This window comes from Rhea pennata, chromosome 2 (assembly GCF_028389875.1).
Source record: "Rhea pennata isolate bPtePen1 chromosome 2, bPtePen1.pri, whole genome shotgun sequence".
Taxonomy (NCBI): Eukaryota; Metazoa; Chordata; class Aves; order Rheiformes; family Rheidae; genus Rhea; species Rhea pennata.
In genome coordinates, this window is record NC_084664.1 from 47,315,583 (window position 1) to 47,343,154 (window position 27,572).

Genomic DNA, 27,572 nt, shown 5'->3' on the forward strand with positions numbered 1-27,572 from the left:
TCTCCATCTTTAGAAAAGCTCTTCCTGAGGCCTTCTGTGGAAGACAATTGTTCACCCTGGAGCATCCAGGGTGTTGGGCTACCTTCAAATTCAGACGTGGGACAAATTAGCAATGAATTAATCTGTTGATGATATCAGGGGAGGATGTTAGGAGAAAAATGATCAGAAAACAAGTTGTTCATTGTTTCAGCAGTATCTGAAGCACACAATAAACAGAGGGGTAGAATATACAAAGAGCAAATATATTGACCCATTTAATCTTTCCAAAGATCCTCATTAGTTTCTAAAGGTCAACCAAATATTATAGCATTCTCTCTTAACTTTTAATTTCAGGGACCTGATGGTGTAAAAGGCCACGCAGGATATTTTGGAGATGAAGGAGAAACAGTAAGTTCTAAGACTTTAAAACACCTCTGTTTCTGAAAACAAAAACTTTTCAGCAGGAAAAAAAAAAAAAAAAAAAAAAGAGAGTACCTAAGCTAGCTCAGTAATGAACTTACAAACTTCTATTCCATATTCAAGATGAGAATTCCCCCAAATAATTTGAATAAAACAGAGGCAAGATCATAAAAATTTGAGTAACATTTCTTGGGAGGTAAGAGACATTCATTACAACTGCCTGATTAGCTCATGTACATAGGTGGGCAACTGCCACTTAGCAAAGCTACTTGGAAACATATTTTTATTCCTGTGCAAGACATCTACAAAAAACCATTTTTTGTTTTATTTTTTTTAATATTTTTCCTAAGTTTTTACTGAAAAATCAAACAATTCTTGTATAGAGAAACAAAAAATGAACACGTCAGCCGAAACCAGTCATCTTCCACAGAAGGGGCTGTTAATAAACCATTTCTGGGCAGGCAAAGCCAGCTTTTTAATCTAGGTGTGTATTTTTACATATTTTCAGTTGTATCAAAATTAGATGCAGATTTTCTATGGCCATCCAGACCACATTGCTCTGGAAGAGTCTTATTCTCTCACACATCGAGATGCAGTACACCAAATTCAGGCCTGCAGCTGTGTGACTGTGTTTGATTCACTTTCATCATACTTTTCAGGAAGGAACTTTTTATAAAAAACCTATCAGCCAGGCCCACAAATGTAGCTTGTAAGTTCTACACCATGAGGTTTTTGTAATTACATGCAGCTTCGAATTTAAGATCCACTGGCCTAGTGATACCTTTTTATGGGAGTCAGATTCATCAAAACAGCAGGTGGAGACTTTGGGACTGTAAGTGTGATGTAACAGAATGATGCACATGGCTAAAAAGAAATCCAAATTATATCATTTTCAAAATATTCAAACATTTGATAGGATTTTGCTGATATATTTGGTCCTTCATTTGAGATCACTGAATTATGAAGGTCTTGTGGTCACACATTTCTCTGTTGTTGTAGCCTCTATAATCTGCAGTCAGCAAGGGACTTTATTGTGGCTAAACTTCTTGAGAAGAAGCCTTTGCAGGACCACAGTACCAGACCTTCCTAGCAGATGAATTAGCTGCTGGCTTCTGTAAACCTCAGACAAATATCCACAATTGGATTCCTGTTTTCCCTCTTTCAGGGCCCAAGAGGACCACCTGGACAACAAGGAAGATATGGCGGCATGGGATGTCCAGGCAAAAGGGGTCAAAAGGTTAAAAAAAAAAAGTTCTGAAATTTGTTTTCATTGTGACTTAAAATAAAACTTCAATGTTTTCATTACATATTGTTGTAACTTTTACCATTTCTTTTCTTTTTAGGGATTTCGAGGATTTGTTGGAAAAATGGTACCGTATGACTATCTTCATTTACTGAAAAATATTCAGTGTTAATATGTGTTAATATGACTTAAAGATAACAATTTGAGTTTCAGTCTTACTATGTGCTTTACATTAGCAGATGGGTTTTTTTTCTGTATGCCAATTGTTTCATTGGTCACTTCAGCTGTGGAAACCTAGTTGAGTCCTAAGAGGTTAGTTAGTAGACTAGCATCTGTAGAGAGCCCATGTTTGTAAATGCAGTATTCTTTAGGGCTTCGTCCTGCTTTAAATGGAGTTTCTGAGAGCTTTGACATAGAAGTCAGTGAGCACTAAGGCAGTGTTACTTCTTTGTAGGCTGCTTTGCAGATGTCTGCTTCAATAACCATTTTATAGTTGTTCTTAGGTAAAACATGAAAAATTAAGCTTAAAGTATTGATTCCTGCATTCATTTTTTTTTTGTGCTCATGATCAAAAAACCACAGAAGGCAATGTAGATCCCATTCTTGGTGTACATTGTAAATATGCAGCAGCTGGTTGTGTGGAGAATAACCATTCATGTATATTTTATTATTTCAGGGTGACAAAGGCGATGATGGGATTGATGGAATTGGAGGAGCAGAGGTACATTATTTTGCTTCTTTTGCCTCTTGACCTCAAAGTTATTGAGTGATAGAAGTGAAGTAATGTACTACATTTTATCTTTAAGGGATTTCCTGGGATTCCTGGAGAAAAAGGAGAAAAGGGTGACATTGGCTATCCGGTAATGTCTTGTTATCTTTATTGGATTTGAGAACAATATTATGGCTATTTCATAAAACTGTCCCTGTGAGCAATGCATTTAATAAACTTTCAAGCACAAAGAGTAGCTCAATATCACCAAGTTATTAGCACATTTTTTGTTTGAACACACATCAGGAGAGTCATTATAAGACTTCCAGCATCTAAAGAGGAGAAAACTACTGATGAATAGCCAGGAAGTATTTTTTAAATAGAGTATATCCCCAGAAAGAAGTTCTTCTGTAGGATGTCTCTATTTAGAAAATAAAGAAAAATCAAATCTGTATCCTATGGTACTGTAGATCAGCATTTTCACTTATTACCTTGAGCTCAAGTAGTTCCTCCATATGATTAATTTTTATTTGCCTAAAGATAGATACAATTCACCCTACCTGTGCCTTGTCCTGCAGTTTTCCTGTATGCTTCATATACACAAGACAGAAGTTTTTCATTATCTCTGTTTACCAAGATAACTTTTTTCATGAAGCATGAGGCAGCCCGTTTGCCTTCCCAGCTACCTTGTGGTCTGAAATCAGTGGTAACTTAAGACTTCAAAGGGCAATGAGAGACACTGGATTTTGGGAAGTTCAGTAGAGAGTTAGACAACTGATCCTCTATCTTTTGACTTACGAGGTGGTTGTTTCTAGGATGATGAAATGAAGCAAAATATCACCCTGGGAGACCCTTTGACATTTTGCCTTTTTCTATGTAATAAAAACAGTTGGTGGGAAACAACATGAAATCCAGGTGGATAGATATGGTTTAACCTCTGCATTTCAATGCCTACTATTGGGGATTGCAGGCTGGTTCGCAGCCAGCAGGTCTGTGCATGTATAGTTTGAATCCCAGCAGCAGTAGACTGGATACCAGTTTCAAATGCTTGTGGAAAACAGTATTCTGAGATAACTGATTGGTACCTATCTTGCTGCCAGAGGAAACTGGAGTCCAGCAGAAGCTGTCTCAACCTTTCTGCCCCTTTGGGCACCCTTGCACAGGTGCCTGAGGAGGCAAAGAGCTGACTGTGCTATCGGAAGACTCTGGTCATTCATAGGCAAGGCACTAGTGCGCTTAAAACAAAGAGTGTATGTTAGCCTATGCTCTTCAAAGTATATTCTACAAAGTTCTTTGACATTTGGAATCATATTTGTTTCATTACAGTATTTTGAACTTAATTCTTTAGTTAAAAAGCCAATAAAATATGAAACAAAATGTAGAACGCTGTGCTGTTTCCCCATTGCTACTTGTCCAAGATCTGCCCTCTTTTATATTTTTATTTATTTATTTATTTGGAATGGAAATGGGAAGAAACTGTGTGAAACCACTTAAAAATGAAGATTGGAAAGTTGGGACTGAGAACCATCTCTTGGCAATTCCTGCATGAAAGGATTGTTTCAGATTCTTACTGAGATACGTTCTTCTTTCAGGGCTTTCCAGGGCCAAGAGGACCACAGGGTGATCGTGGCCAGAAGGGGTTTCGAGGAGATTTTGTAGGTGGTCTTCTAATGCAACACTATTTTCTAGGAACAGACATCTTGTAGGTAGTCATTAGAATTTAGAAGTAGTCTCCTGTGCAACAGGACAAAAGAGTTCTGTTCTTCCAGTGTGTTCACATCATGTTGCAGTGACTGTGGCATGTTTAATACATAGGCTTTTTATTAACCCTTCATATATGTAAATCTCTCTACTATTTTGCTAAAGAAACTTTAAAATATTTGGTATGAAAGCCTGATCTGTTCTCTCCAAACAGAACTCCTCCTAATGTTCATAGTAATCATATGCATTGTCTAAGGACTCACTTGTTTATTTAACATGTTAAATTATTTCAAGATATCAATAGGGTTGTGACTTTCTAAGACAAAGCATTCTTACTGGGAATATTTCCATTTTTCAGGGTAACCCTGGACTGAACAATGATATAGCAGGAGAAAAAGGTTTTAAAGGAGAAATTGGGGAGCAGGTATGGATTTAGAAATATGTGATATTTCTATAAGGTATCTGTTTACCAGTTACACAATTCCCCCTGCTATCTACAATATTTTAAATACATCTGTGTTAAGGGTATGGGAGCTAACTGTTTATCAGCTGTGAGGCTAAAAATGATCTGAAAGGTTTTTGATGAGAAATATCACTGAAGAGGAAAGAGTACCACTGTAAGTGGTCCGTAAGTGAATGACAAAAAGCTCATCTGATTCCAATATGCAAATCGTATAAATTTCCAATTTTAAGAAAGGAGGAATGTTAAGGATGTGATGGTATAGCCACAGACTCTGGGACCACTTTCTGTCCCAGTTTGATGGATACCACACTACTGCTCCTATTTGCAGGTTTGGCTCAGATCCTCTGGCCGGATCTTGAGTCTTTCCATAATTTTTTACACAATCCCATAAGCCCCTTCAGATATCTGGTAGTAAGTATCAAACCATCCCACAAGTTCCCTCAAATATTCTACAATAGTCATTACACAGTTACAGAGTTTGGGCTGACCCTCCACAAGCCTTTGCCTGAGAACTTCCTTTAATGGCTCGTCTATCACTGATTAGGGAGTTGTGCTCTTTGTCATTACTCACTACTGTTTGCAGCTCTCTGGGTTCCATTTATCACTTTTCTTGTTATTTGCTCTTCATCTTTTACTGAATAGTCTTTAACCAAAATAATCAAATGTAGTAATGAATCAGAGGTTGTCGGAGACATGGTCCATAGGTTATTATTAAATCTTTCTAATTACTTTGTCACTGTCATTCTTAAAAGTTGCATTACACATACAGAGGATAAAAGAGCATTTTTCAGTATGATTTCTTGGCATAAACATCTGTTCAAAATGAGTAAAAAAGGCAGGAGAGACTGCAGTGATGGGCTTGCTCTGTGCTGTGAAATATTAGAGCCAGCTCCAAATGAGCTGTACGAGAATCCACACTGAGGTGTTAGGAATGGGCCTGTCTTCATGAGCATGTTATTGTCCATGCGAATTAGCTCTGTGGAGCTACGCTGACACCGTTCGCAGGTGTCCCAGATCTGGCCTTGCTCTAACTGTGCTGAAGGAGTGCAAGGTTGGGGGCGATCTGGCCTTGCAAGGGCAACAGGACCATAGCACTGAGTTGATGGTTAACATGTTTTACAATACTTGAAACCCTGGGCTTCGAAGCAACCCACCCTTCTAGGAGAGAAGGGAGTTCACATTCTCCTCGTCTTCCCAGAAGCCACCCATGTCGCACAGGTAGGTTTTTTAAGGATGGATTTTTAAGTGAATGGTTGGGTAGGGGAAGAAACAACAAGGAGAGCAAGGGAACCAGGCGCCTTCTTTCCCCAGCTGGAGCAGGTAGGATGATACCACCTGAGAGTGTTGGGCCCAGCCACCTCAACAGAAAAGCAACAGCACAACTTGTGCTTAGATCGAACTGAAGACAGGCTTTGTCATTGGCAAGAGAGATGTGAGAGGGTGGCCTGGTGTAAGCCCCTTGCCGCTTTCATGGGGAGTGATGGCACTGGCTGAGCCTTTTCTCCTGTGACACACGCTTACTTCTTGTGCGGTACTTTTCTGCAAGAGTACACCCTCACTAGCAATCTCTGTCATCATCCTCGTCGTTACGAGTGAGTGACGTGAGGTGCAGAGCAAGGAAGTGAATCGCCCACCATCAAAGAGCAAACCAGAAGGAAAGGCAGAAATGCGCCATCTCTCTAATCCCCAGCCCTGCGCACTTACTGTGGGCCTGCAGGAGTCTTTCTGAGGAGAAGAAAAATGGTGTTTGCCAGTGCTTAAATAGTGCTGTAAGCCAGGCCAATTTAATGATACATAGCTGATTGCTTTTGAAGGTAGATGTCATTTACTGAAAGACTTCGACAGAAAATGTTGCCATGGGGAAGTCCCACTTGTAGTCAGCTTACAGATGTGCCATGCAAAAATGGATCTGAAAGCCTGTGAAAACGTGAGAAGCTGCAATGATGCTAAACAAATTAAATTAAATTAAATTTTCCTTGCACAGGGTGAGAGAGGACAACAAGGCTCAGACGGCTTTCCAGGAGCAGCAGGCAATATGGTAAGCTTCCTTAACTGAAGAAGCTTGTATACAGTGAAGAAAATGAAAAACTATCCATAATTTTGGGGGCTTGATTTAGTAGGAGAATGCCTTTTTGCATCTACCTTGCATGCACTTTTCATAGCAACATTTAGTTTGGTGAGTTGAGCACACTAGCTGTTAAATAAAAATACATTTTCTTAAGCGACATCCAGAATTTAACTGGAGGCTAAAGCTGGAATCATGCCACAGACTGTCCTTAAAGTGATGTGTCAGCCAGTTGAGTCACAGCTCTGTGTTTCTTTTGGAAGCCTCAAAGGTGAACTTGGAAGCCCTGTGTGAATACGTATCCTGCCTTGCTAGCTCTAGCCTCTATCTATTAATACATCACAGGTACTGACAAGAAAATAAATGGGACTTTGTAAGAAGCTAGGAGTATCTCACCTATATTTTATATTTGTTTAGCTTCTAGCCTGAAATGGTTTAATGATATAGTTGCAACAAGTTATCTACTCTTAAATAGTGCTCAGATGACACCTGGCTAAACCTTACAGGCAAATTTTTTACCTTGTCTTAGGGACTACCAGGTCAAAGAGGACAACAAGGACCAGAGGTAAGAACTATTCTTGTCTTATGTCTACTATATGTCCAGCAAAGAAGCTTACTGATTTTCTAAAGAATTTTGAAAAAGAGAATTCAAAATAGCTGCAGTTCAAGAAATATTTTATTGTATTGACCAGGAGCCTGAGCCTATTCGCCTTTTTATGTAACTAGTGGTACTGACATACTTGGTGCTCTCTCTGTGAATAAAGTAGGCACAACCGGTCTTGATGCTCTAGGAACAACATCGTAGAAATCCAGACTGTTGCACTGTATTTTAATGCCATGTGAAGGATATTTCTAAATAATTTTTTATGTACTTTCAAGCTAGACATCTGTGTAACAAATAAAAAAAAAACTAAAAGATTTCATGAAATCCAACACCAACAAAGATGCTTCTCATTTACTGCTTCACTGTATTGACACCTTTGGTATAAAGTTAAACTCCTTGGATGCAGTGACATGTAAACTGATTTTCAAAAGTCTCCCCTCTGAATAATATGAGGTGGTGATACATTCTGCAGCTAAAGAAAACAAGCTTTACTTACAAATACTATTTGTGTTTCCTCCCTAAGCATTAGCATCAATATATAGCACTAGCATCCACGCGTCTGTGTGAAAACTCACAGAAGTGTGTAGGTGTGAGTTTGCTCTTTTGTACCAGTAGATGTGTGTGTATACGTATTATTACACTAAACATCTGTAGGAGTATATTCCAACTATCGCATAGAGAAAACTGCAAATTTTGGCTATTTTTAACTTGCACATAGCTATTGTTAGATATATAAAATTACATTTCTCATATTTGTCATTTTTTTTCAGCAGTAGGCCTGTTAAAACAGAAGGCACTGCTTTGAGTGCTGAGCAAGTCATTCCTAAAAACTACACCATTAGACGATTTTTAGTTCCTTGCATATTGTCCGCATACAAGATTTTATTTCAAGTGCATTATTACTGCATGATTTTAGGAGTACTATGTATAATATAACTATATATAAATGTTTGTTGTTTTTGCTGCATTGATTCACTCTGGGACTACAGTGTTCAATGTGTGAAAATCAGGTTGGATACACAGAATTTTTGGAAATTTTTGACATCCATAAATGCAAGAAAATATGCTTTCCACAGAAGGGAGAATTAAGGGGAAAAAGTATTTTTAATAGAATAAATCCTAATATATTACTTTTTGTTTGGTCACATGAGAAAACTTTAACAAGTTAAAAACTTGTCTTTTCAAAACAGGGTAGTCGTGGACAGCCTGGTCAGGATGGCTTGCAAGGAAAACAAGGATACAGAGGACCTCAGGTGAACATTGTTACGACTTCCAGTCACAGTATATTCTGAGGAAAGTCTTACTGTCACTTTGCCTAACGCAAATTTCCTCCATTCTTCCCATAGTGTCTTTATTCCCAGTTTGGGGTTCTGATTGTATACACAAATGCCCCTGTAAAATGACAAAAGCATCAAAATATCACGGTAGTGAACTCTAACAGGTTATTTGATTTAGAGCACCTCTTAAATTTGAAACGCTGTGAACAAACAGGGTATTATTTCACACCATTAATTTATGTGTGTTAACTGGGCTTTCTTATGTTTAATGTGCTTTTTAGGGACAAAGGGGAATTCAAGGTCAGAAAGGAGAGAAAGGAAGACCAGGATATAAAGGTCCTCCAGTAAGTAATATACCAAAAACATGGCACGTAGCTTAACTGTAAGGTACTGGGAATGTAATCACTCAGGGAGCTCAATATTAACGTTTTTCATTACGATATTTTTCTGAAGCGCCCTGAAGGTTTGTAGGTGGCCGGGTGAAAGGATAGTTGCTAGTGATTTTGTTCAGACATTTTGGTAAAGGATAGAGTAAAAGGACATGTAGCAGTACTTAGCAGAACTGGCAAAAGAAAAGTTTGGTAGGATTGAGACTAGCAAGTATGTTCTTTCCTAACCAAAGTAACCATGACCTGTGTCGTATCAGGGAGGGGAAAGCAACAGCCGAGTGTGCTGTTTTGCAACCAGGGAGCTAAGTTTTATTTCTTTGGCTGACTTATCCCTGCCAAATGTATGGAGGAAAGTATTTAACTGGTAAGATTGATTATTGTCATTCTGCAGCGAGGTGTTTTGGAGAGGAGATGCTAAAGGTTATGGCAAAGTTTGATTAAGCAGACTCTTGTTAAATCAAAATATCTAGATTAAATTCCTGGAAAAAATAGTGGCTAGGATATTATTTTCTGGACCATTTTCAGGACAGATTTTGTGAATATCCTTAATTTCTATTTGCAAGTAAAAGCATAGCACCTACAGTTTTCTTCTATTTAGTTTTTATCCTCCTCAGCCATTCTGTTCTACCATGGACTGCAGAGGAAACCCAAGAAGCTTCAGGTGGGGGCAGAAGCTGATCATATGGATTTATTGTTCTGTGTATTAACTGAAAGATCAACTTTTTCCTGAAACCCTGCTGGCTCCTACCCTTTGTGGGGCTGTCAGGAGGGGTAGGTAATGGTTATATAACCTACATAGATTGTGTCATCAGTCAGTTTCTATAAAAATGGAAGTCCAGCCTGGGAAAGAATCCATTTTCCCTGTTTTCTTAATTTATATCGTAATGTTTGTCTCCTCCTATTTATTTCAGCAAGAACCAGGAGCTGTGGGTCCTGCAGGGAGTCCTGGGATTCCTGGGGAAACAGGAAATAAAGTAAGGTTCCCCTAGTTAAATTACTGGATTAATTTTGTTCATTTCCTCCCACCCCATCCCTTAATGTAGTAGATTTTAAAAATGCTTGCCTATTCTGTCCTTGATAAATCCTCCTTCGGAATTTGATCATTACTCTTTCCCAGGCAAAGGTCCTGGGGATGTCTGCAGGATCAGCCTCTTGACCTTGGTAGCAGTTATGTGTTGATGATTAAGTAAGCTTTATCATGTTTCTTATGAAGCATTTGAATTGCTTCATATCTTTGGTACTTAAATTCCTTCGAAAAAAAATAAGCAAACACAACCAGCACAGTAGGAATGTCAGTAATGGCTCTGGTCGCAGCTGCACAGAGCTCTTTATGAAGGTGTACTTTTTAGATCTAGACTTTCTCTTAGCTGAAAAGTCTGGAAGCAGTTAGTGCTTTCATGTTGCCCTTGGTATTTGGCATTGCTCTAGAACAACACCAAATATTTTATTTTACTTTATTTTTACTCTCTTGTAATATGTAGATAAGGATTTTGCTAGAAATCTGAATGATTTGCCATATGTTTCATCAAAAGGATCATAACACATCATCCAAAAATGTGAAATCACTGTTCCTGTCAGGGTGTGATGCAGAAGTTCCAAGGCAGTAGACCTGCGAATGAAGTTTGTCTCGTCTATTCTGTGCTTAAACCTGTAGATGTAACTTTTACACTCTGGCTAGTTTGTTGATTCTGTAAAATGATAAGTTACTGCTATGAGCCTTGTAAGTTTGGTACCATTTGCATGTTGAGCCATGTGAAATGACAGTTCTTCCATTAGGAGCTCATAGTTGATGTTTACTTGATTTATTCTTCCTGAAAGAAATTGTAAGCTCTGTGCCAGATTAAAATAGTTATTAACAGCAAGGGGTGTACGGAGTGGGGGGTAAACTTTCACGTAACGAAGATCAGAAGAAGTGATTCCAATAAAACCATTATAACACAGTTTCAGTGCTCACTTGTTACTCAGACTTTGTGGAATCATGACGCTGTGTAAGCTCAGACTCCAAAAGGCAAAATGTCTAGAAAAAAGAGAAATAATATTTAGGATGAAAGTGTGAGATATTTGAAATGCTTGCTTTATGCATTGTAGGATGGGCAGGCCATCCTAAAAATAAATAATTACAATTTTCATAGGTGTAGATATGAGTGTCTCTGTAATGATACACAAAAAAGTTTTGGGCTGGATCACTTGGTCCAGCATTTGCATATCTAAAGACAAGATAAATACAAAATGGCTTTTAGCATAAAAGTTGTTACTTTAAGGTACTTCTTTTGCCTGCAGTCCTGGGGGCTGCTTAATCTGATTTCATAAATTATAAGAGAGCAACCTGAAAGTCATAGAGCTGTTATACCTTCTTTCAGATCAGTGAAGTTCCTTCGAGTCTGTGGATGAGTGTGTGAGGGGCTGTAGTTGCTACAGCCACATAGCTATTCCCCAGGGTGAGGAAAGTGAATTGCGAGACTTCATGCAGACTTTCCGAAGCCAGTACTTTGGTTTCTTTTATATGATATCCAACCTTTTTTGTAAAGGGTTGTTGGATCTGACGCTAAAAACATTTTGTTCCTTGATTTGGAAATCGTATTCTCTTTGAATAATCTGGCTAGCTGCCTGTTTTTAGAGAGCAGAAGACGAACCTTATGTTATGTGTTCGATGCAGTATTTCAGTTTTCCCTTACAGCACTTCATTTTGAAATCCACAATGTGCCTTTAACCAAGCATTACTCAAATGAGTATGGGAATGTTTTACTCTTTTTTTTTTTTTTTTTTTTTTTTTTTATTAAATAGGGACGACCTGGTGATCCAGGACCAAAGGGAGAAAGAGGTCCATACGGTTTGCGTGGAAGACGGGTCTGTACTTCCATTTTCCTTATGCTGCTTGTTTTGGGGTACCCTAGATTTTCACACAGGAAGCCTGACCTGTGGTAAAAGGCATATAAATCAAAAAGAATTTTGGTTTGATGATCAATTAAGATCTGATAATAAGCGTAACTGTTTGAGAGAACATGTATCATCGGAATTAGCAAATAAAGTGTGATCAGGCGCTTCAGGTTTTGGACCAGGGTTGTAATGGTGCTGTTTGTAAAGAGAACATAACCAGGAACTTGACAGATAATCAGTAATAATATAAAAACTTTCTTTTCGGGTTAGATTTTCCCAAAGATTTACTTTGAGGTGCGGTTAGAAACAGCGCAGTAGCATTTTCAGAGTAATCAATGATCTCAGGAAGCTTTTTTGCGAACTTGAGTTTCCTCTGTGTATAACACCCTCCCTTCAGCTAGACCGGGTCAGCTTTGAAGACAACGTCACGTGTTCCCTCTTCCCGTACCTTCCTGTCTTTGCAGCTTGGATCAGGACAAACATCCACCTTTGTGTTCGCTTTTAAGATCCTGCTTCCAGCAGACTGCAGCGATTTAGGTTCTCTCTGAACCGCTTCAGGAGCACTGCGCGCACACACGGGGGGTGCGAAGGAGTAGCAGACACCTTGCACCTCCCCAACACGTTGCAATCCCTTACGTTGCACCTTCTGTGGTCCGTAACTTTTGCACTCTAAGACGCTTGAACTAACACCCAGTCAGTAAACTAAGGTGCAGATAGACACAAAAAGAGTACAAATAGAAATATTTAAATAAAAATGGTCTCTTTACAGGGAGAAGATGGTGCTTTTGCATACGGCTTACCTGGGAGAAAAGGAGTAAAGGTAGGCCTTGAACAGGAACCCTAAGAAAATTGTTATTATTTTCACCATTATATTAGAAGCCATTTACAACAAGGGTGAAAGCTGGGGGAAATGCAGACAGCAGGGGTCCTTTGTAGACCCTTGAATTTAAACCCAAGCCATATCAAGTAGAACTCTAACCTTCTGCACAACTACTGATTTATATTTCTAATTATCACTCATTGTGACTGAGATCCTCCTTCTGCCAGCTGCTCTGCTTAAACACATGCCTGAGCCCAAACACTGCGTTGCTGAAATCGGTACGGATTGTTGCGGGTTTTGTGTCCTTAAGCACCTTAGACTATAAGGTCCCAAGGCCAAGAGCCATCATTTGGCATGTTGTTGAAGCTAGTTCATTCAGGTCCTAGAATGAATTTCTGGTACTGGTTATAGGATCTGGGAGGCCTCAGTAGGTTTTAACGGGGCTTGATACTTTCAGAAGGAGAATTATATGATGTTTTGGCAGAAACGTCAGGCAAATCACATAGCAAGTTCCTCCTAGTTTTACATTTCTGTAATTTATGAGAGCTGGTAGCTGCAAAAGTTGTCTTTTATTCAGAATACGTCTAAAGGGATCGTTAAGCTCCTTTGGACAAACAGCTGAAACACAAGTAATGCTATTCAAAAAGTCTTTAACAAGGTCCTGATGAGAAGTGCACTGTTTGGCCTCAGTGATTTCCTTGGGAAGAGTCAGAGACTGCGGCGTTGATTGGTGAAAATGTGTGTGAGCTCTGTGTGGGAATGAGAAGACAAACTGGAGATGCTCGTGTGACGCGCTGACAGAAGCATTAACAGCTTGACCCTGAGAAATAACATAATGGAGGAAGAGAGACTTTGGATCCAGCGCTGGCCAAATGAACCATGACTCTGTCTTTCATATTAAAAAAAATAGAAACTGTTATCCTCTAAAAATAACTAACAGTGAATGAAGCCACCTGACCAGCCCATTTTCAATGTCTTTTCCTACAGAAGCATCCTACAGAACAACCAGCTAGGCCAAAAGTGTATTTTTATTTTTATTTTAAATTTAAATTAAATTAAATTAAATAATTAATTATTTTACTTATTATTTGTTAATTTAAATTATTTATTTTATTATTTTACAGTTATTTACTGACTGTAAATAACACAACCTTTTGCTAGGAGTAGTGCCGAAACCTGAAACCGGAGGATTTATTCCTGTACCATCTGCTAGTCCTATACACTGACGGTACTTGATAAGATGCTGTTCCTTCAGTCTAAGAGTCACTCAGCATAGGAAAACTAGGGAACAACTGACACTGTCAGTACCCTTGTAACATTTTACACTTAGTTATTAGCTTTCAGTGTTTCTAGGATGTATCCGTGCTTATAAAAATTCTCATCTGAAGCAAGAGAAGTGCATTTCTGTGTTACTGAAGCAAATGTCAGAGGAAGTTGAGGACCAGTGAAGTGGCAGATCTTTGGCAGGAGGGGACAAACTCTGGGGTGGCAGCTGGGAGCCAGGAGAGGCATCGGCTCCAGGCTCCTTCAGGAGCCAGAACTCAGCAGAGCTGGGAGCTGGGGCTCACGCAGCGATGAGATGCTGCTCAGTGGCATATTGCTTCTCCGAGAAGCATTACCTCCTGGCCACCGCTAAGTTCTCGTTAGTGCGTTTAATCTCTTGTTTGGGAATGAAAAATACAGCGTGTCATATCACAGCAGTCAAGCTGCCGGCTCTTGTCCTATATTAGATTTACCAGAAACATGCTTCGAGAGTTTTGATGTGCTAAGTTTGGTTCCCTTTAGCTACAGTGCTTTGAAAATTTCACTTTTTCACAAGTTTCCATGACAAAATAAAACTTCAAGTAGATTTTTATCAGTAGTATTTTATATGTATATATATGTATGAATATTATAGGTATGGTGTGTGTGTACATATATACACATATATATATGTATACTTACGCATGGGTATTATATATATAATACATATATTCATACATATACACATCTGACTGCATATTTCTTTCAAATGTCAATGGAAAATCAACACTGCTATGATACACTGAATTTAATTATCTCTAATCTCTATGTTATAGGGATATCGAGGATTGCCTGGGGATTCTGGACTAAAGGTATCTTTTTTTTTTTTTTTTTTTTTCTCAGTAGTTCTGAGGTTTTCACATGAGTTACCTTAAATAATCTGTGTTTTCCCGCTTTGTGCTTTTGCCAGAAACTATTTGGTAATATTTTCTCCAATATTTTTACTCGCACAGTAATTAGGGTGTGATCCTGTTTCAGTTAAATTGTTTGGAAGGTTTGTTAAATGAATTGAGCTGCCGGCTCTTTAATGGTCTCTTGGGAAATCAATGTGTGGTCTGGTAAACAGGCAGATAAATCACATTTTAGAGGCAGTGCACTTCTGCTAGGGTATTATATATAGAGAATACACTGCCATCAACATCATGGTTTTGGCAGACTAGAGAGAAAAGTGCTTTCACAAGTGATGCTGTAAGTTTTCTATTATCTTACGATGCCTCATCAAAGTAATGGCTGCATCTCAGTTCCTGTTTCCCTGGTAGGTGTACTTCTTTCTTTTGTATGAGCCAATGTCTAATCTTTTGTCTGCATAGCCTTTCATATGCATTCATTTCAGTAGGAAAATACTGCCATAATGTCTTAAGAAGTCCCTTTTTTATCAGAAGAACCTGTTTTTATATTTTAATTCTTTTCCCCCCAAATAACTAGGGTGAAGCTGGGAACAAAGGAATTAAAGGGGCACACGGACCGAAAGGATATAGAGGAAGAATGGCAAGTACCTTATCATAGGTCATTCTTCTATGGATTGTTTTGGTTTTAATGGAGTCCTTTCTGATTGCACGCTTGTATTGATTTTAAATGTTATGTCTTTGATTTTCAAAGGCTGCTAATCTTGCCCCTACTCTCTGCCTGTGTATGTCGCACTAATCAGAAGCAATAACCACTTATGAATGTCCTACCTACTATTCCACATCGCCTTTCTTTTGTGTCTTTTAGATAAAAAGCTACATTAGAAGAAATTTGCTGTTTTAAGAGAGTTGTAAGGATCCGCATTTATTCCCCATTTAATTTTGTTGTCCTAATTTCCCCAGGTTCTTGTGTGTTTCTTCCTTTTTTTTCTCCAAGTTTCCATGACTCTATATTAACATGAGATCTCCTCTGCTGTGACAGGGAGCAGTGAGGGCCCGCTGCTTCCCATGGGAAGGAGAGCCAGGAGCTGAGGGTGGCAACAAGCCAGGCAGGGCAGTGCCCTCACCGAGAGGAGCTGGTCCCACCACCCCAGCAAGGGAGCAGGGCAGGCTGGTGGGCAACCAGGGGCAGCTTCCAGTCCTGGGCTTCGGTCACCTCTCTGTGGATGGAGCTGGTCTGAAGCTGGGGCAGTTGGCCCACAGGTTGGGGGCTGGATCAGGTCTGGATACCCACGTGGTAACACGGTCTGATGCGGCCCCAGGATGGCTGGGCAAAGCTGTGGTGACAGGGCTGGGCCAAGTAGGCGGTCTGCGGATCGGAGTCGGGATCTGCCGTGGCCAGGCAGAGGCCACGATGTGGTGGGGCTGCCTGGGAGCCTCTCCCCGTGGTGCCAGCAGGAAGGGTGGCAGCACCCAGCTGTGCTGGCTCGGAGCTGGCCCTGAGCCCCGGCACCAAACCCCTTGTGGGGGGTGTGCTAAGGGTCCTGCCGTGCTGTCAGACGGGCTTTCTGGTGGGTCTTGTCAGTTCTGCGACGAGCAGCAAAAATACCACATGCCACCCTGTGAGAAAACCTTAAAATTATCTTGTGATATGGCCTCGGGTAGATGGGATTTTGCCTCCAGATGTTACTTGGAGCTTTAACCCTGCCTGTGTATATACATACGTACATACATACATACATACATACATATATATATATATATATATATATATAATGGATACCTATATGTTGATCTTTTTGGTTAAGAGGTCTTTTACACATTTATTTTTTAAATACCTTCCGAAACAGAAATGTGTGGTCTACAGCACTCACTCAGAACATGGGCAAATCGGTGTTTCTCTCTTCTAACACTTTTTGCTTGAGGGCTTGGACTCAACTAGCATCTTAACTAGCATCAGTGAATCTGTCAATCGCAAGTGTGCCGTGACAAAAGCAGGCAGGGCAAGCGTTGCTGGTGGTGTCGGGCCAGTGGGGCCACAACAGGAAAAAGGAGCTTCACAGTAAGGAGGGACTTGAATTAACTCATTGCTTGTCCGAAGTCCTGCTCCCCACCTCTCACCCTTCCTTTCTGCTCTATATCTTGTCTCAGCTTTTTCTGAGTGTTACTGTGAGCTGACTTTGCTCATCAAAAGAGCAGAACACTAACCCCACCAAGATAAATCAGAAATTAAACAAGACCATTGCCACCGAAAGCAAAGATAGGCAGGTACTATTTTTATTTTGAGGATTGTGTTTCTAAATGGGCTTTGAACTGACTGAATGAGTAACATGCTTGACAAAAATGAGCTGAAATATTAGAAGAAAATTGGTGGTATGGCACTATCCAGGTAGTTTTTCTCTTTTAAAAATGAAAATGATATCATGCCAGATGCTCCTCTTTTCTAATTCTCACTTACACACAAGACTATGGAACTTAAGCATTTAGTAAGTAAATGAAAAGAGAAGGATGTTAGTTCATTTCCATTAGAAAATGTAAATTTTGTGTCTGCTGTTAATGTTATTTGAATACCATGTATGTAACATATGCCAATATTTGTAGGGGAATTCAGGTCCTCCAGGACTGATAGGCAGTCCAGGAGACCGGGGATCTCCGGGACGCAGGGTAAGACCTAGACTCTTTATACTTTGCATGTCCTTTAAAATACATTCTTTTATATTCATTTATATCAAGTTTGCCTTTTTTGGAGTTTTTGGAGTCATTTCTGTCAAATAAGCACTATAATGAAGAGCTCATCTTTCTTGCTTTGTAAACTCCGCAATGCGAAAGTGAAACAAAGCAGAAACTTACTTTTGGCCCTGGACTGAACAGATGTGACTTTGACCACAACAATTACATAGATTTCTTGATAGAAATGTCGTTACTCTAGCCACCTTGTAGAAATGAGTTTTACACTAAAAGTACCCTTCCCACTCAAAAATGGGAAAAAATGGTTTGTCAAAAATTATCAGACATGTAATGACGTGCTGTGAATAGCTTATACCTTCAAAATAAGATCATAATTGTAATTAGCTACAACAACCATATACAAAAATTCTTCAAAACACTGGAAATCCAGAACTGCGAAATTGGTCTTTTCTCACCCTGCCTGAAATAAAAACATATACAGGTAACAGGTAGCAGAAACCTCCTGTTCTGCAGTAAAGGCTTTCAATAATTCCAAGTCCTGGTACATATTATATAAAAAATACAAAATGTGTAATGCAATTAGCTACTGCTCGATATAATTGTCTAATTCTGTGAATTCTTCCTTCCTGTAATTGGAAAAATAGCTTAAGCAATTAGATGAGATGAAGATAAGGTATTCTTATAACTTGTTTTTTTTTTTCCTATTTTTAGGGGAGTAAAGGATTGACGGGGAAAACCTTATATTCTGTATGTATTCTCTAGCACACTCTGTGTTGCAGACTTGCACAATGCACCATTTCTATTCACAATAATTTGCTTATTTTTGTCTTTATTTTGTTCTTGTGCTGCAGCCATGTGAACTCATTGACTACATTCGCAGACACAGCCGTAAGCATTTAATCTTGTTTTGATATTGCAAGCCTCACAGTCAGCACTTACTTCCTACCCTGTCATATTAATATCTTATTAGTTCTGTTTTCAGCATTCCTTGGTGTTTTCGGTCTTAGCAGGTAGATCCTTGAAAAATAATGTTAGGGTTTGGTATGCAAAAAATATTAGTTTTTTTTTAAATTCAGGATAATTCCTTTTCTCAAAGCTACTGTAATAACATTTGTTAGAATATAACCACAAAATAACTTTGCTAGATGTTTTTTTCCTATTCTCTCTATCCTAGTGCCAATGCCAAATGGTGGGAGTTTTCACAACTAATGTTATTGTTATATCTCTGAATTCTGGTGGAAACCTTGTGAAAATGTTCGGTCTAGAGTGGGGCCAAGTCCTGCTTGTCCTTTATATTCCATTCTCCAGTAAAACCTCAAAGAGTTTTGAAGGCGTACATGCAGTATAAGACAAAAATGCATGCACCGTAAGTCACTGAAAGTCCTAAGGTCTTTAGAACTGGGGGAAACTGAATTCAGTGCAAGGTCCACCAGTGGCTTCAGGGACACCAGCCTCTCACCTTCTATTTTTAAACCTATTCACATGCAAAATTTTTCGATTAAACTTCCTTTTTTTTCTTTCTTAGGTTGCTGGGATGGTAAGTACTACTTATTCCTATGTTGTTATTAGTGAGTAGATGGGATGGGGGTGTTCATCTGTAAAACTGACGTAGCAGAGACCTCACGAACTGTGAAACACTTTGGCTTTGTGGATTTAGGCTCTACTCAAGCAACCGTGCTTACTTAATTCATCTGATTCTGAGATGCTTGTTCACTTCACAGGGGTTAAAATACTCTGTTGAGAGAATGATGTGGTAATAATAACATCAAATCAGTAGCACCTGAGCAGCACTGCAGTACTACATGTTGGCCCATGTTGTGCCCAACAGGAGCTTTAAGAGGGAATGTTGTATGCGGGTGATACAGGACACCGGTATGCAAGCTGATGCAGGTGGTCGCAAGCTTGCTCTGAGCACATCAGCATGGGTTCAACCTCCGCAGATGTGCCCAGTCAGGGGCCCTGGACTGCAGCTGACTCACATCCTGCTGGCTCGGGGTGCAGGTACAGGCAGCACTAGTCGGACTTCAAACAAAACTGAAGATCATGTTCTACTCCTGGCACTGTTCCTGTGCTGCTTGGGTGATGCTGAAAAAGCCACTCCACTCTCTGTGCTGCACCTTACTCCAGCTTAAAAACAGGGCCAACATAGTCTAGCACTGTTTTACAAACATCTTTGTAAAACCACTTCATAAGAACAGGGAACTCATATTTTTCTATACCTACCTTCAGTATCATCTTGGACAGACTTTTATCTGCCCCCCTCTTTTCTTTGTGCACCCATGAGGCGCAAGATGTTGTTTGGCATTATGTCACTTTATATATACCTTTTATATACTGCTCTCTATATCTGAGATGCAGATATATCTTTTATATATTGCTCTCCATATCTGAGATCTAAGGGAAATAAATAAATAATTGCCCTTTTATTTATTTATTTATTTTCTAGGAAAAATCAGATGCCCATTACATCCAACAGATCTGGTGTTTGCCTTAGACATCTCTAGGACTGTCACCCCTGAGATGTTTGAACAAATGAGAGAGATTATGATAGCAATACTGAATCATGCCAAAATCAGAGACAGCGACTGCCCAGTGGGAGCCAGAGTTGCTGTCATTTCCTACAGCTCGGTTGCCCACCACCTGATCCGCTTCTCAGAGTTTCGCAACAAGAATAAGCTTCTCGATGCACTAAAAAGTATTCGTTATGAGAGCTCTTCAAGTGAACGGGATATTGGCAATGCGATGACGTTCGTTGCCAGGAATGTTTTCAAGAGAACTATCCAAGGTCCTAATGTGAGAAAAATAGCTGTGGTTTTTAGCCATGGGCCAAGTGAAAATGCAGCTTCTGTTAAACAAGCTGTCCTGGAGATGAGTGCGATGGAAGTCGTTCCAGTAGTTTTTGCTTTTCAAGACACACCCTCTGTCTCTCAAGCTTTCCTGGTAAGAAATTTTCCAAACTTTTCTTCTTTATGCTCAGTAGAATTAGTTTAAAACAAGAAAGTTTAAACATATTAGGTTACACTTAACAGTGTTATGTGTGAGATAAGCATAGTGACTCATCTGTATTAAACTTTGATCCAAATTCTGCAAACTGCCCTCTGTCAGTTAATCTTCAGTGATGCTAATGAAAGGTGTGCAAATACTGGAGATCTGGTAAGCATATCTTAGCAGACCTCAGCAAAGATAACATGTGTGGACAATAAAAGTTACATGGGTAACTTTATAAATGGAGGGAGGGGATATTTCTTGCCCAGTAACCTACCTATTGCAGCATGTCTTACAATTCTAATGTGCTGGGACTATTCCCATCTGGCTATAGGCCTCAAAGGCAGACCGTGGAACAGGAGGCCGTCTTTTCCTCAGCTTTCAGTAGATGGTTCATTCTACAGTAAAACCTGTTTAGTATAAATAACCTCAGGGCAACCAGTAAGTTTTATACAGTAACTGGCTACACTGACCAGGTGCAAATTCCGCATGTTATTCCTTAGCAAAGAAGCTACCAAAAGAAGCTGGAACTGTGCAAAAGGCTTCTGATACAAAATACAGAGTTAAAAAACCCTCTTGTTCTCCATATGAAGATCTCTACAATTTTAATTTATATGAAATACATGGAGCAATGAATAGAAAGAGAAAATTTTAAAAACAAAAATGATATTGCGTAATTTATGTAAAACATCACTAGTGTCTGATGCTGGCATATTTTGATACTCAGTTTTCTCAAGAGTTAACCACAAGAATAGTTAAAACACTAGGACCGTTCTGTGTCACACACAACAAGGACAACTTTTCCTGTTGTCTGGACTTCATAAGTTAACTTTTGGGAGGATAAAAAAGTAGTATTTTGGCACTGGAGGTTTCTGACAATTCTTCCAGTGCACTTGGAACATGCTCATACCTCCTCCTTTGGCCCTGTTACTAGATATAAACAATCTTAATAAAGATAAGAAAAAGCATTAGTAAAGCACATCCACTTTCAACGCTGAGGATGCTAGATATTAGACACTAAAACATCTCTGATTAAAAAACAAACCTCGGCTTCTAGCCAATGGGACTTGAAAGCTTTTACTGAGATTTCTTTTCATCATCCTTTCAGAGTGTACTTTCTTAAAAATGAATGAAATGTGAGTACACAGAGTAATAGAGGAGCATGGTCATTTTTCCCAAGGACTCAGAGCTCTACCTTCCTGGCAAAGTATTTCAGAAGCACTCTGCTCTTGACAGCAGCAAAAGGCTCATCTGCTGGAATTCATTTTTCTATGAAATAAGAGTTATGCTATTAAGGTAGATGGCTCTTATCATGATGACATTAAAATCATCCAACCAACAAACTTCCTCTTGAAAAGTATGAGGTGAATCAAGGGTGCTCATAGAGCAGTTAATTAAGATTCAAAGCCTATTCTGAGGTGATTTCTGCTTTTGTCTTTTATATTTTAAAAAAATAAAGCTCAGAATTATTAGTAGGCACATTCCCTTTAATAGGGCTTTTGTACAAGTACTGCAAGAACACTTTCTCCTCTAAAGTGGGTTGGTGCATACTGAAAACTCACTAAAGTATGCATTAATTTTTGTTATTCGGCTGTCTAGTTTCTGAAAGCATATTATTCTGCGGTCACTTGCTGTAAAGAAGAAATGTCAGAAGTGATTTCATAACTGAGTTTTTTTTTCATAACCGATAATTTCATTTAATGCTGCCAAATGGCCCTGCAGGAAAAATGTGATTTATGTATTAAAAATTTCCTAAGAAATCATATGATTTCATTTTAGATAGAAAGACTCCAAGTCAATGACATGTACTTGGCATTAAAAAATCTTTTGAAGCAGGATGTTTTTCTATGGAAGCATGAAAAAAAGAATATGCAGTGACAATAACTTTGGGTTTAGGAGTAAATTAGTTTTCTGTCTAGTAAGGAATAAAAGAAAGGTTACACAAAAAAGGAATCACGAGTGGGACATGAAAGATTTTTACATTAAGTTTATGGAGTTATTGATTTAGGTTTTGTTAATGTAGGCTGAAAATATAAATAATAACTGATCTTGCAGAAATTATAACGCTGCCACATAGGAAGGACTTCGAGAATTTGAAGGAGCTGTTTCTTCCCTTTCTTCCCTACTTTACAAAGTAGAACTGTTAGTTTTTAAAGTTAGGTTTTGTTTCTCTAATACGCAGTTGAAACTCATGGTGTAATGCCCAAGATTATTTTAGCCTATTATTTTTGATTCTGACTTGAATAATTAAATACTTGTGTCTGGGACAAAGACTCCCACATCATGCATCGTGTAAGTAAGAGACTATATTAGGTGCAGTGGCAATTTGTGTGAAACCCCCAAAGGGAGACTAACTGTGTTTCTCAGTTGGACTGACTGACTTTTAGTCCCATTGCTGTGGTTTCTATTGCAGCTGAGTTTTTTGGAAAGGAAAAACTTGCTTTTCTTCAAATATTATGCTGAACTCAGAGATTTACAGATGTGAGACTGAAGCCTACAGAATATTTCTGGCTTTGTGCAAATGTCTTGCTCACAAGAGCAAGCCCAGCAGGATCTGACCTGCCACTTTTTTCAGATTTACTGTGCATAGCTTCATGTGTATGCTGGACTTCATTGGCAGACTTCATGACAGTTTATTCACACTTTAGTACTATATATAAATGTATGGAAGCAATGCGCATATATAAAGGTATATATCTAAACATATGTGTGGACATTTATGAAATATGTAAATTTTTTCTCACTTTTCTCATGATTTTCTTTTTGTGTCATTGGTAGCTTTTTGATTTTCTTTTCAGGAAGAAACAACTATTAGAATCCAAGTGTTGAAGCAATGTTTTAGAACAGGACAAAAAATCTGATATCACAAACTCTTAGTAGTGTTTCAGATAGGTCCCAATTTTGTAAGGCTTCTCTGTATTTTAAAGGCATAGCCATCAGTTCAGATTTCTTAGTTGGCCTATACTTTTGATAATTTTTTTACTTGAATCTGTTGCCAGAAATTTTGACTGTGTTACAATATTTTCTGTATGACAATCATGTCTCACACATTTTTCCACACTTTGAGAATGCAGAATTTCCATTGGGCTCTGTCAGGTGAGGACCTAACATACACACAGATGGATCTGAAGTCTTCTGCTAGTTTCAAAACAAGGGAATTTGCAGGAACCCTGGCACTTTGTGCTGAGAAAATCATACAAAATTACTTTTGATTATATTTAACTCAGATAGGACTTCTGTTTTTGTACATGTATATTAACACTAGAAAAATGATTTTTATCTCATTTTAAGTCATAGTTAGGAATAAGTCCATAGAAAATTACCAGAACTGGGATATACGCTAACTGTCGATGGTGCATACCTCCCTAAATGGAGCTTCTGGACCAATTTTGTGCACTAAACTTTCATCAGCAGTTAGAAGTCATGGAGTATGTACTCTAGCTGTACTGACCTGACATCTTTATTTTTTGTTTCTAGATGGATGATTCTGGCTTGTTTCAGGTGCTAAATGTTCGTGGTTGGTCTTATAACGAAACATTACAAAGCTTTCATCTCTGCACTCTGTGCTATGGTAAGACCTATATAATATTTTAAATTCTCAATAAAGCAGATATATAGTATTATTTAGAGTTCCTTGGTGAAGAGCAGTGAGATAAGAGAGAAGGCTGAGGTTTTCCTCTGATTCTGCAAAACCCTAAAACAATTAATTGTTCTTGGTTCTTACTGGTGTGTTGAATTCCCTGGATAGATTGCATTTCCTATGAATACTGCAGTTCATCATTATGTACAAGCAGCTTATCATCTGCATTATCACAGCTGCCAAATCCATTTCGAGGGAATAGGACCTTCTACCTAGGATGAACATCTGCTTTTCCATCCACATAATTTGAATCCTTGTCTGATGAGAATGCCTTCTTGAAAAAAATTATTTTAATAGTATCCTAAAAGCAATGTTGGTTAAGTATAACAGAGCAAGATTACCAATTACCTTCAGTTTTAACACTGTGCATTAGAAAGATGACTAGTCTTTAAGAAGCTGTAGCAGTGGTAATCAGTGCTGTCTTCTGTGAAACAAATAATCTTCCCAGACTGGTGAGGAAAGGTGCTAGGGCTAGTGCCTACATCTATCTTACCATCCTTTTCTCCATTCTTCTTAGGATGATTCTTTATGGTCTTTCCATCAGTATGTAAGGCTGAAGAGATCTGGTTTCCTAAAAAAAAACTCTCAGCAGTTATATTCATGATAATTACAATATCTATTTAAATAGCCAATGAAATACATTATGACAAGTTCAGAATGTATGATGAAAGATAAAAAGCTGCTGCAGTTGTTGTGTGTAGTGATCTCTGTCATAACAAAGAATTTAAGGCCTTTATCAAGTACCCAATGAAGTAAACAGGACAGGTTTTATTTTTTAGTGGTGTAATGGGAAGCAAGGACTTAATTTCATGTTTTTCTTCTAGATCTTGCTTTATTTTTATACTTATCCAAAAAATAAACAATTATAATGTAATTAACTTTAATCCTGTGACTTGTTTTGGATCTTTATTTGAGTAACATGGTTTATCCTTTGTGATTTCAATGGGAAATAGAGTGCCAATTGTCTTGCAGAACCTAGGGCATAGTTCTATGTTTTGAGTTAGCCTTTTTTTTCTACATCACTTAGAAAACTTTCTAAGAGTTTTCTTTTTTTCTTTTTCTGCTTTTTTTATTTAGCTATTCTGACGCTTCATATCTATAACCACATTCATTGTTACAGCTTTACTTTCAGAATTGTCAAAAAAAGCTAACTAATTTTACATTCTTTTGCAGACAAATGTAACCCAGGTGCTTTTTGTGAACGTCCCAGGCGCCGTTTACCAAGGGCATATGTGGATGCTGCATTTGTTTTAGACAGCTCACAGAAAATGAGTGGTGCTGAATTTGATGAAGTCAAAGACTTCATAAGCAAAGCAGTCACTACATTCAACATTTCCTCTGATCCCAAGACCTCCACTGTAGGGGATAGAATAGCTGTGGTGAGCCATACACTACCAGATTTCAAACCAGGTACAGGGAGAAAGCCCATAAAGAAAGAATTTGACTTGATTACCTACGGCAGTGGAGAGCAAATAAGAAAATATCTTAAAGAATCTCTTCAACAGCGGAATGGAGAGGCTGCTTTAGGCTATGCCATAAAATGGACAATTGCTAATATTTTCTCAGGAGTTCCCAATCCAAGACAGCTCAAGGTCATCATCATTGTGTCTGCTGGAAAAACAAGTCAATGGGACAGGGAAACACTAAAGAGAACTTCCTTGGAAGCTAAGTGCCAAGGTTATGCACTACTCACCATTTCCCTAGGAAAGTCCTTTGACAGAAATGAGCTGGAAGAGCTTGCAAGCACTCCTCTGGAACAGCACCTGGTTCAGCTTGGCAGAATCCACAAGCCAGCACTTGACTACGTAACGAGGTTCTTGAAGCCATTCATATATTTCCTCAGGAGTAAGTCATTACATCATAGGTGTTTTTTTTTGTTTTCCTGTGACATTTCAGTGTTCCACAAAAGCACTGGATGGATGAGATTGGATGTGTACTCATGGATGTGTGCGATTACCCATGAGTGTCCTCATGGGAGTTACTCCCCATTCGCCTTTACCAGAGGTCTTCAACCTTGTTCTTTGCATAAAACTAGAGATTATATCCTTGCTGCTTCATTCCATGAGTCTTTAGTTTGACAACAGGTATCTAGGAGGCCTGTTTGCTGTCTGTTTCACAGAGAGTTTTAAGGAGGAACAGCTAATGCAATGGAATTGACTTTGATACTGAAATAAGCCCTACTGAACTTGTCTTTGCCACACAGCACAGCTGCCTGTCTCAGGCACCCTCAGGAACCCTGTCCTTTGTCTAAAAATATCCCTGATTTTGAGACATAAATGTATGGCTATAAATATGTTCTTTTCAAAAGCACAGACACCACTAACTTTCTCGTGCAGAGAACACTAGCCATCAGACAGAATTTGTCATTGTCTTTAGATCTTAACATCACTGAAATATCTGTGGCTTCTAACAGGATACAAAATCCTCAGTGCAATTCTTTGAGTAACTTCGTCCTGGGCACATTATATATTCAGAAAGGAAAACATAAAGAGGAAAATCAGCCATCATCAGAGTTGTTTAAATACATGCCATAGCAGAATGCAAATGGGAACTGAAGTCAGTATTCAGTCTGTAATGTGTATGTGGAAATCCTGCTACACTGCTAGGAGTTAGAGGAGAGAACTGGCTGTCAGGATAAATGCTCTCTGCCTTACTGGAAAACTGGAGTGGAATATTGAGAAGTGCCCAGCTCCCACTAAAGATCAATTTCAGCTGGTCTTCAGTGGGATCTTGGCACTTCTGCCTCATCATTCACCCTTGGAAATCCCAGACCTGGATTTTTTGCTTGTATAAAAATAAAAAAAAAAATCTGTAATGAAAATGAGAACAGATAATGATTGCCTCTACAAAGTGAGTGATTGTAACTCTACAAAGCAAGTTACATTGTGAAAGTAGACCATGTAAAAAGACACCTGACATCATTACAATTTTTATAGACTTCATTAGTGGTTTTTAGATAAGCAGTCTGATAACTTCCTAAGGAAATACATGAACAAGTCCTCATATTCACTTAAGTTTAAGTATATTCAGGTCCTTCATTTTTGCATTCAAGTGGATTGCACTTTTTTTATTGATGAGTGAAGAATCAAACCTCCATGGCATTCATCTTACTATATGCAGTGTTTGTGATATGTGTATAAAATTAATGAAGTCACCTGAGTTGCAGTTATGCTTGGATATCAGGCAAGGCTTGATTGCCAAAATCTTCTAAATCCCACAACACTAATGAATTTTCTTATCATATTCTGAACAGGTGACCTCAATAGCTACCCACCAGAAGAACTCAAAGCAAAGTGCAGCAGTCTCAGCTTTCAGAGTGAAAGATATATGTAAGTCTGTTACATAATTGTTTGACTATCTGGGGAATTAATGGTGAACAAGATAATACTTTTGAAGCATTCTCCTTGTTGGGTGTTTTCAACAAGATTTTTTTGTTTAATTGGTAGAAATTTGTTTAAAAGACAAAGAGTAGAACTGGAGCATAATAGACATTAAAAATGGACAGCCTAACGCTTTGTATTTTAAGACAAGTCTATTTTTTTAGATGATACATAAATATATATCC

The 27,572-nt window shown here is 38.6% G+C and overlaps 1 protein-coding gene across 1 annotated transcript in view; it reads left to right on the forward strand.

The window, feature by feature from the left end:
• LOC134136561 (collagen alpha-6(VI) chain-like) overlaps positions 1–27,340 on the forward strand; it is a 55,962-nt gene extending 28,622 nt beyond the window's left edge. The window contains exons 14-38 of the mRNA XM_062568476.1: positions 334–387; positions 1,565–1,636; positions 1,743–1,769; positions 2,319–2,363; positions 2,449–2,502; positions 3,944–4,006; positions 4,411–4,476; positions 6,500–6,553; positions 7,110–7,145; positions 8,375–8,437; positions 8,743–8,805; positions 9,762–9,824; positions 11,635–11,697; positions 12,497–12,547; positions 14,626–14,661; positions 15,737–16,355; positions 16,889–16,962; positions 17,296–17,358; positions 18,094–18,129; positions 18,234–18,270; positions 18,908–18,919; positions 19,829–20,322; positions 23,845–23,938; positions 25,181–25,852; positions 27,261–27,340. Of these exons, the coding sequence (XP_062424460.1) occupies positions 334–387; positions 1,565–1,636; positions 1,743–1,769; positions 2,319–2,363; positions 2,449–2,502; positions 3,944–4,006; positions 4,411–4,476; positions 6,500–6,553; positions 7,110–7,145; positions 8,375–8,437; positions 8,743–8,805; positions 9,762–9,824; positions 11,635–11,697; positions 12,497–12,547; positions 14,626–14,661; positions 15,737–16,355; positions 16,889–16,962; positions 17,296–17,358; positions 18,094–18,129; positions 18,234–18,270; positions 18,908–18,919; positions 19,829–20,322; positions 23,845–23,938; positions 25,181–25,852; positions 27,261–27,340 (2,991 nt within the window). The remainder of the gene's footprint in view (positions 1–333; positions 388–1,564; positions 1,637–1,742; positions 1,770–2,318; positions 2,364–2,448; positions 2,503–3,943; positions 4,007–4,410; positions 4,477–6,499; positions 6,554–7,109; positions 7,146–8,374; positions 8,438–8,742; positions 8,806–9,761; positions 9,825–11,634; positions 11,698–12,496; positions 12,548–14,625; positions 14,662–15,736; positions 16,356–16,888; positions 16,963–17,295; positions 17,359–18,093; positions 18,130–18,233; positions 18,271–18,907; positions 18,920–19,828; positions 20,323–23,844; positions 23,939–25,180; positions 25,853–27,260) is intronic.
• The last annotated feature ends 232 nt before the right edge of the window (positions 27,341–27,572 follow it).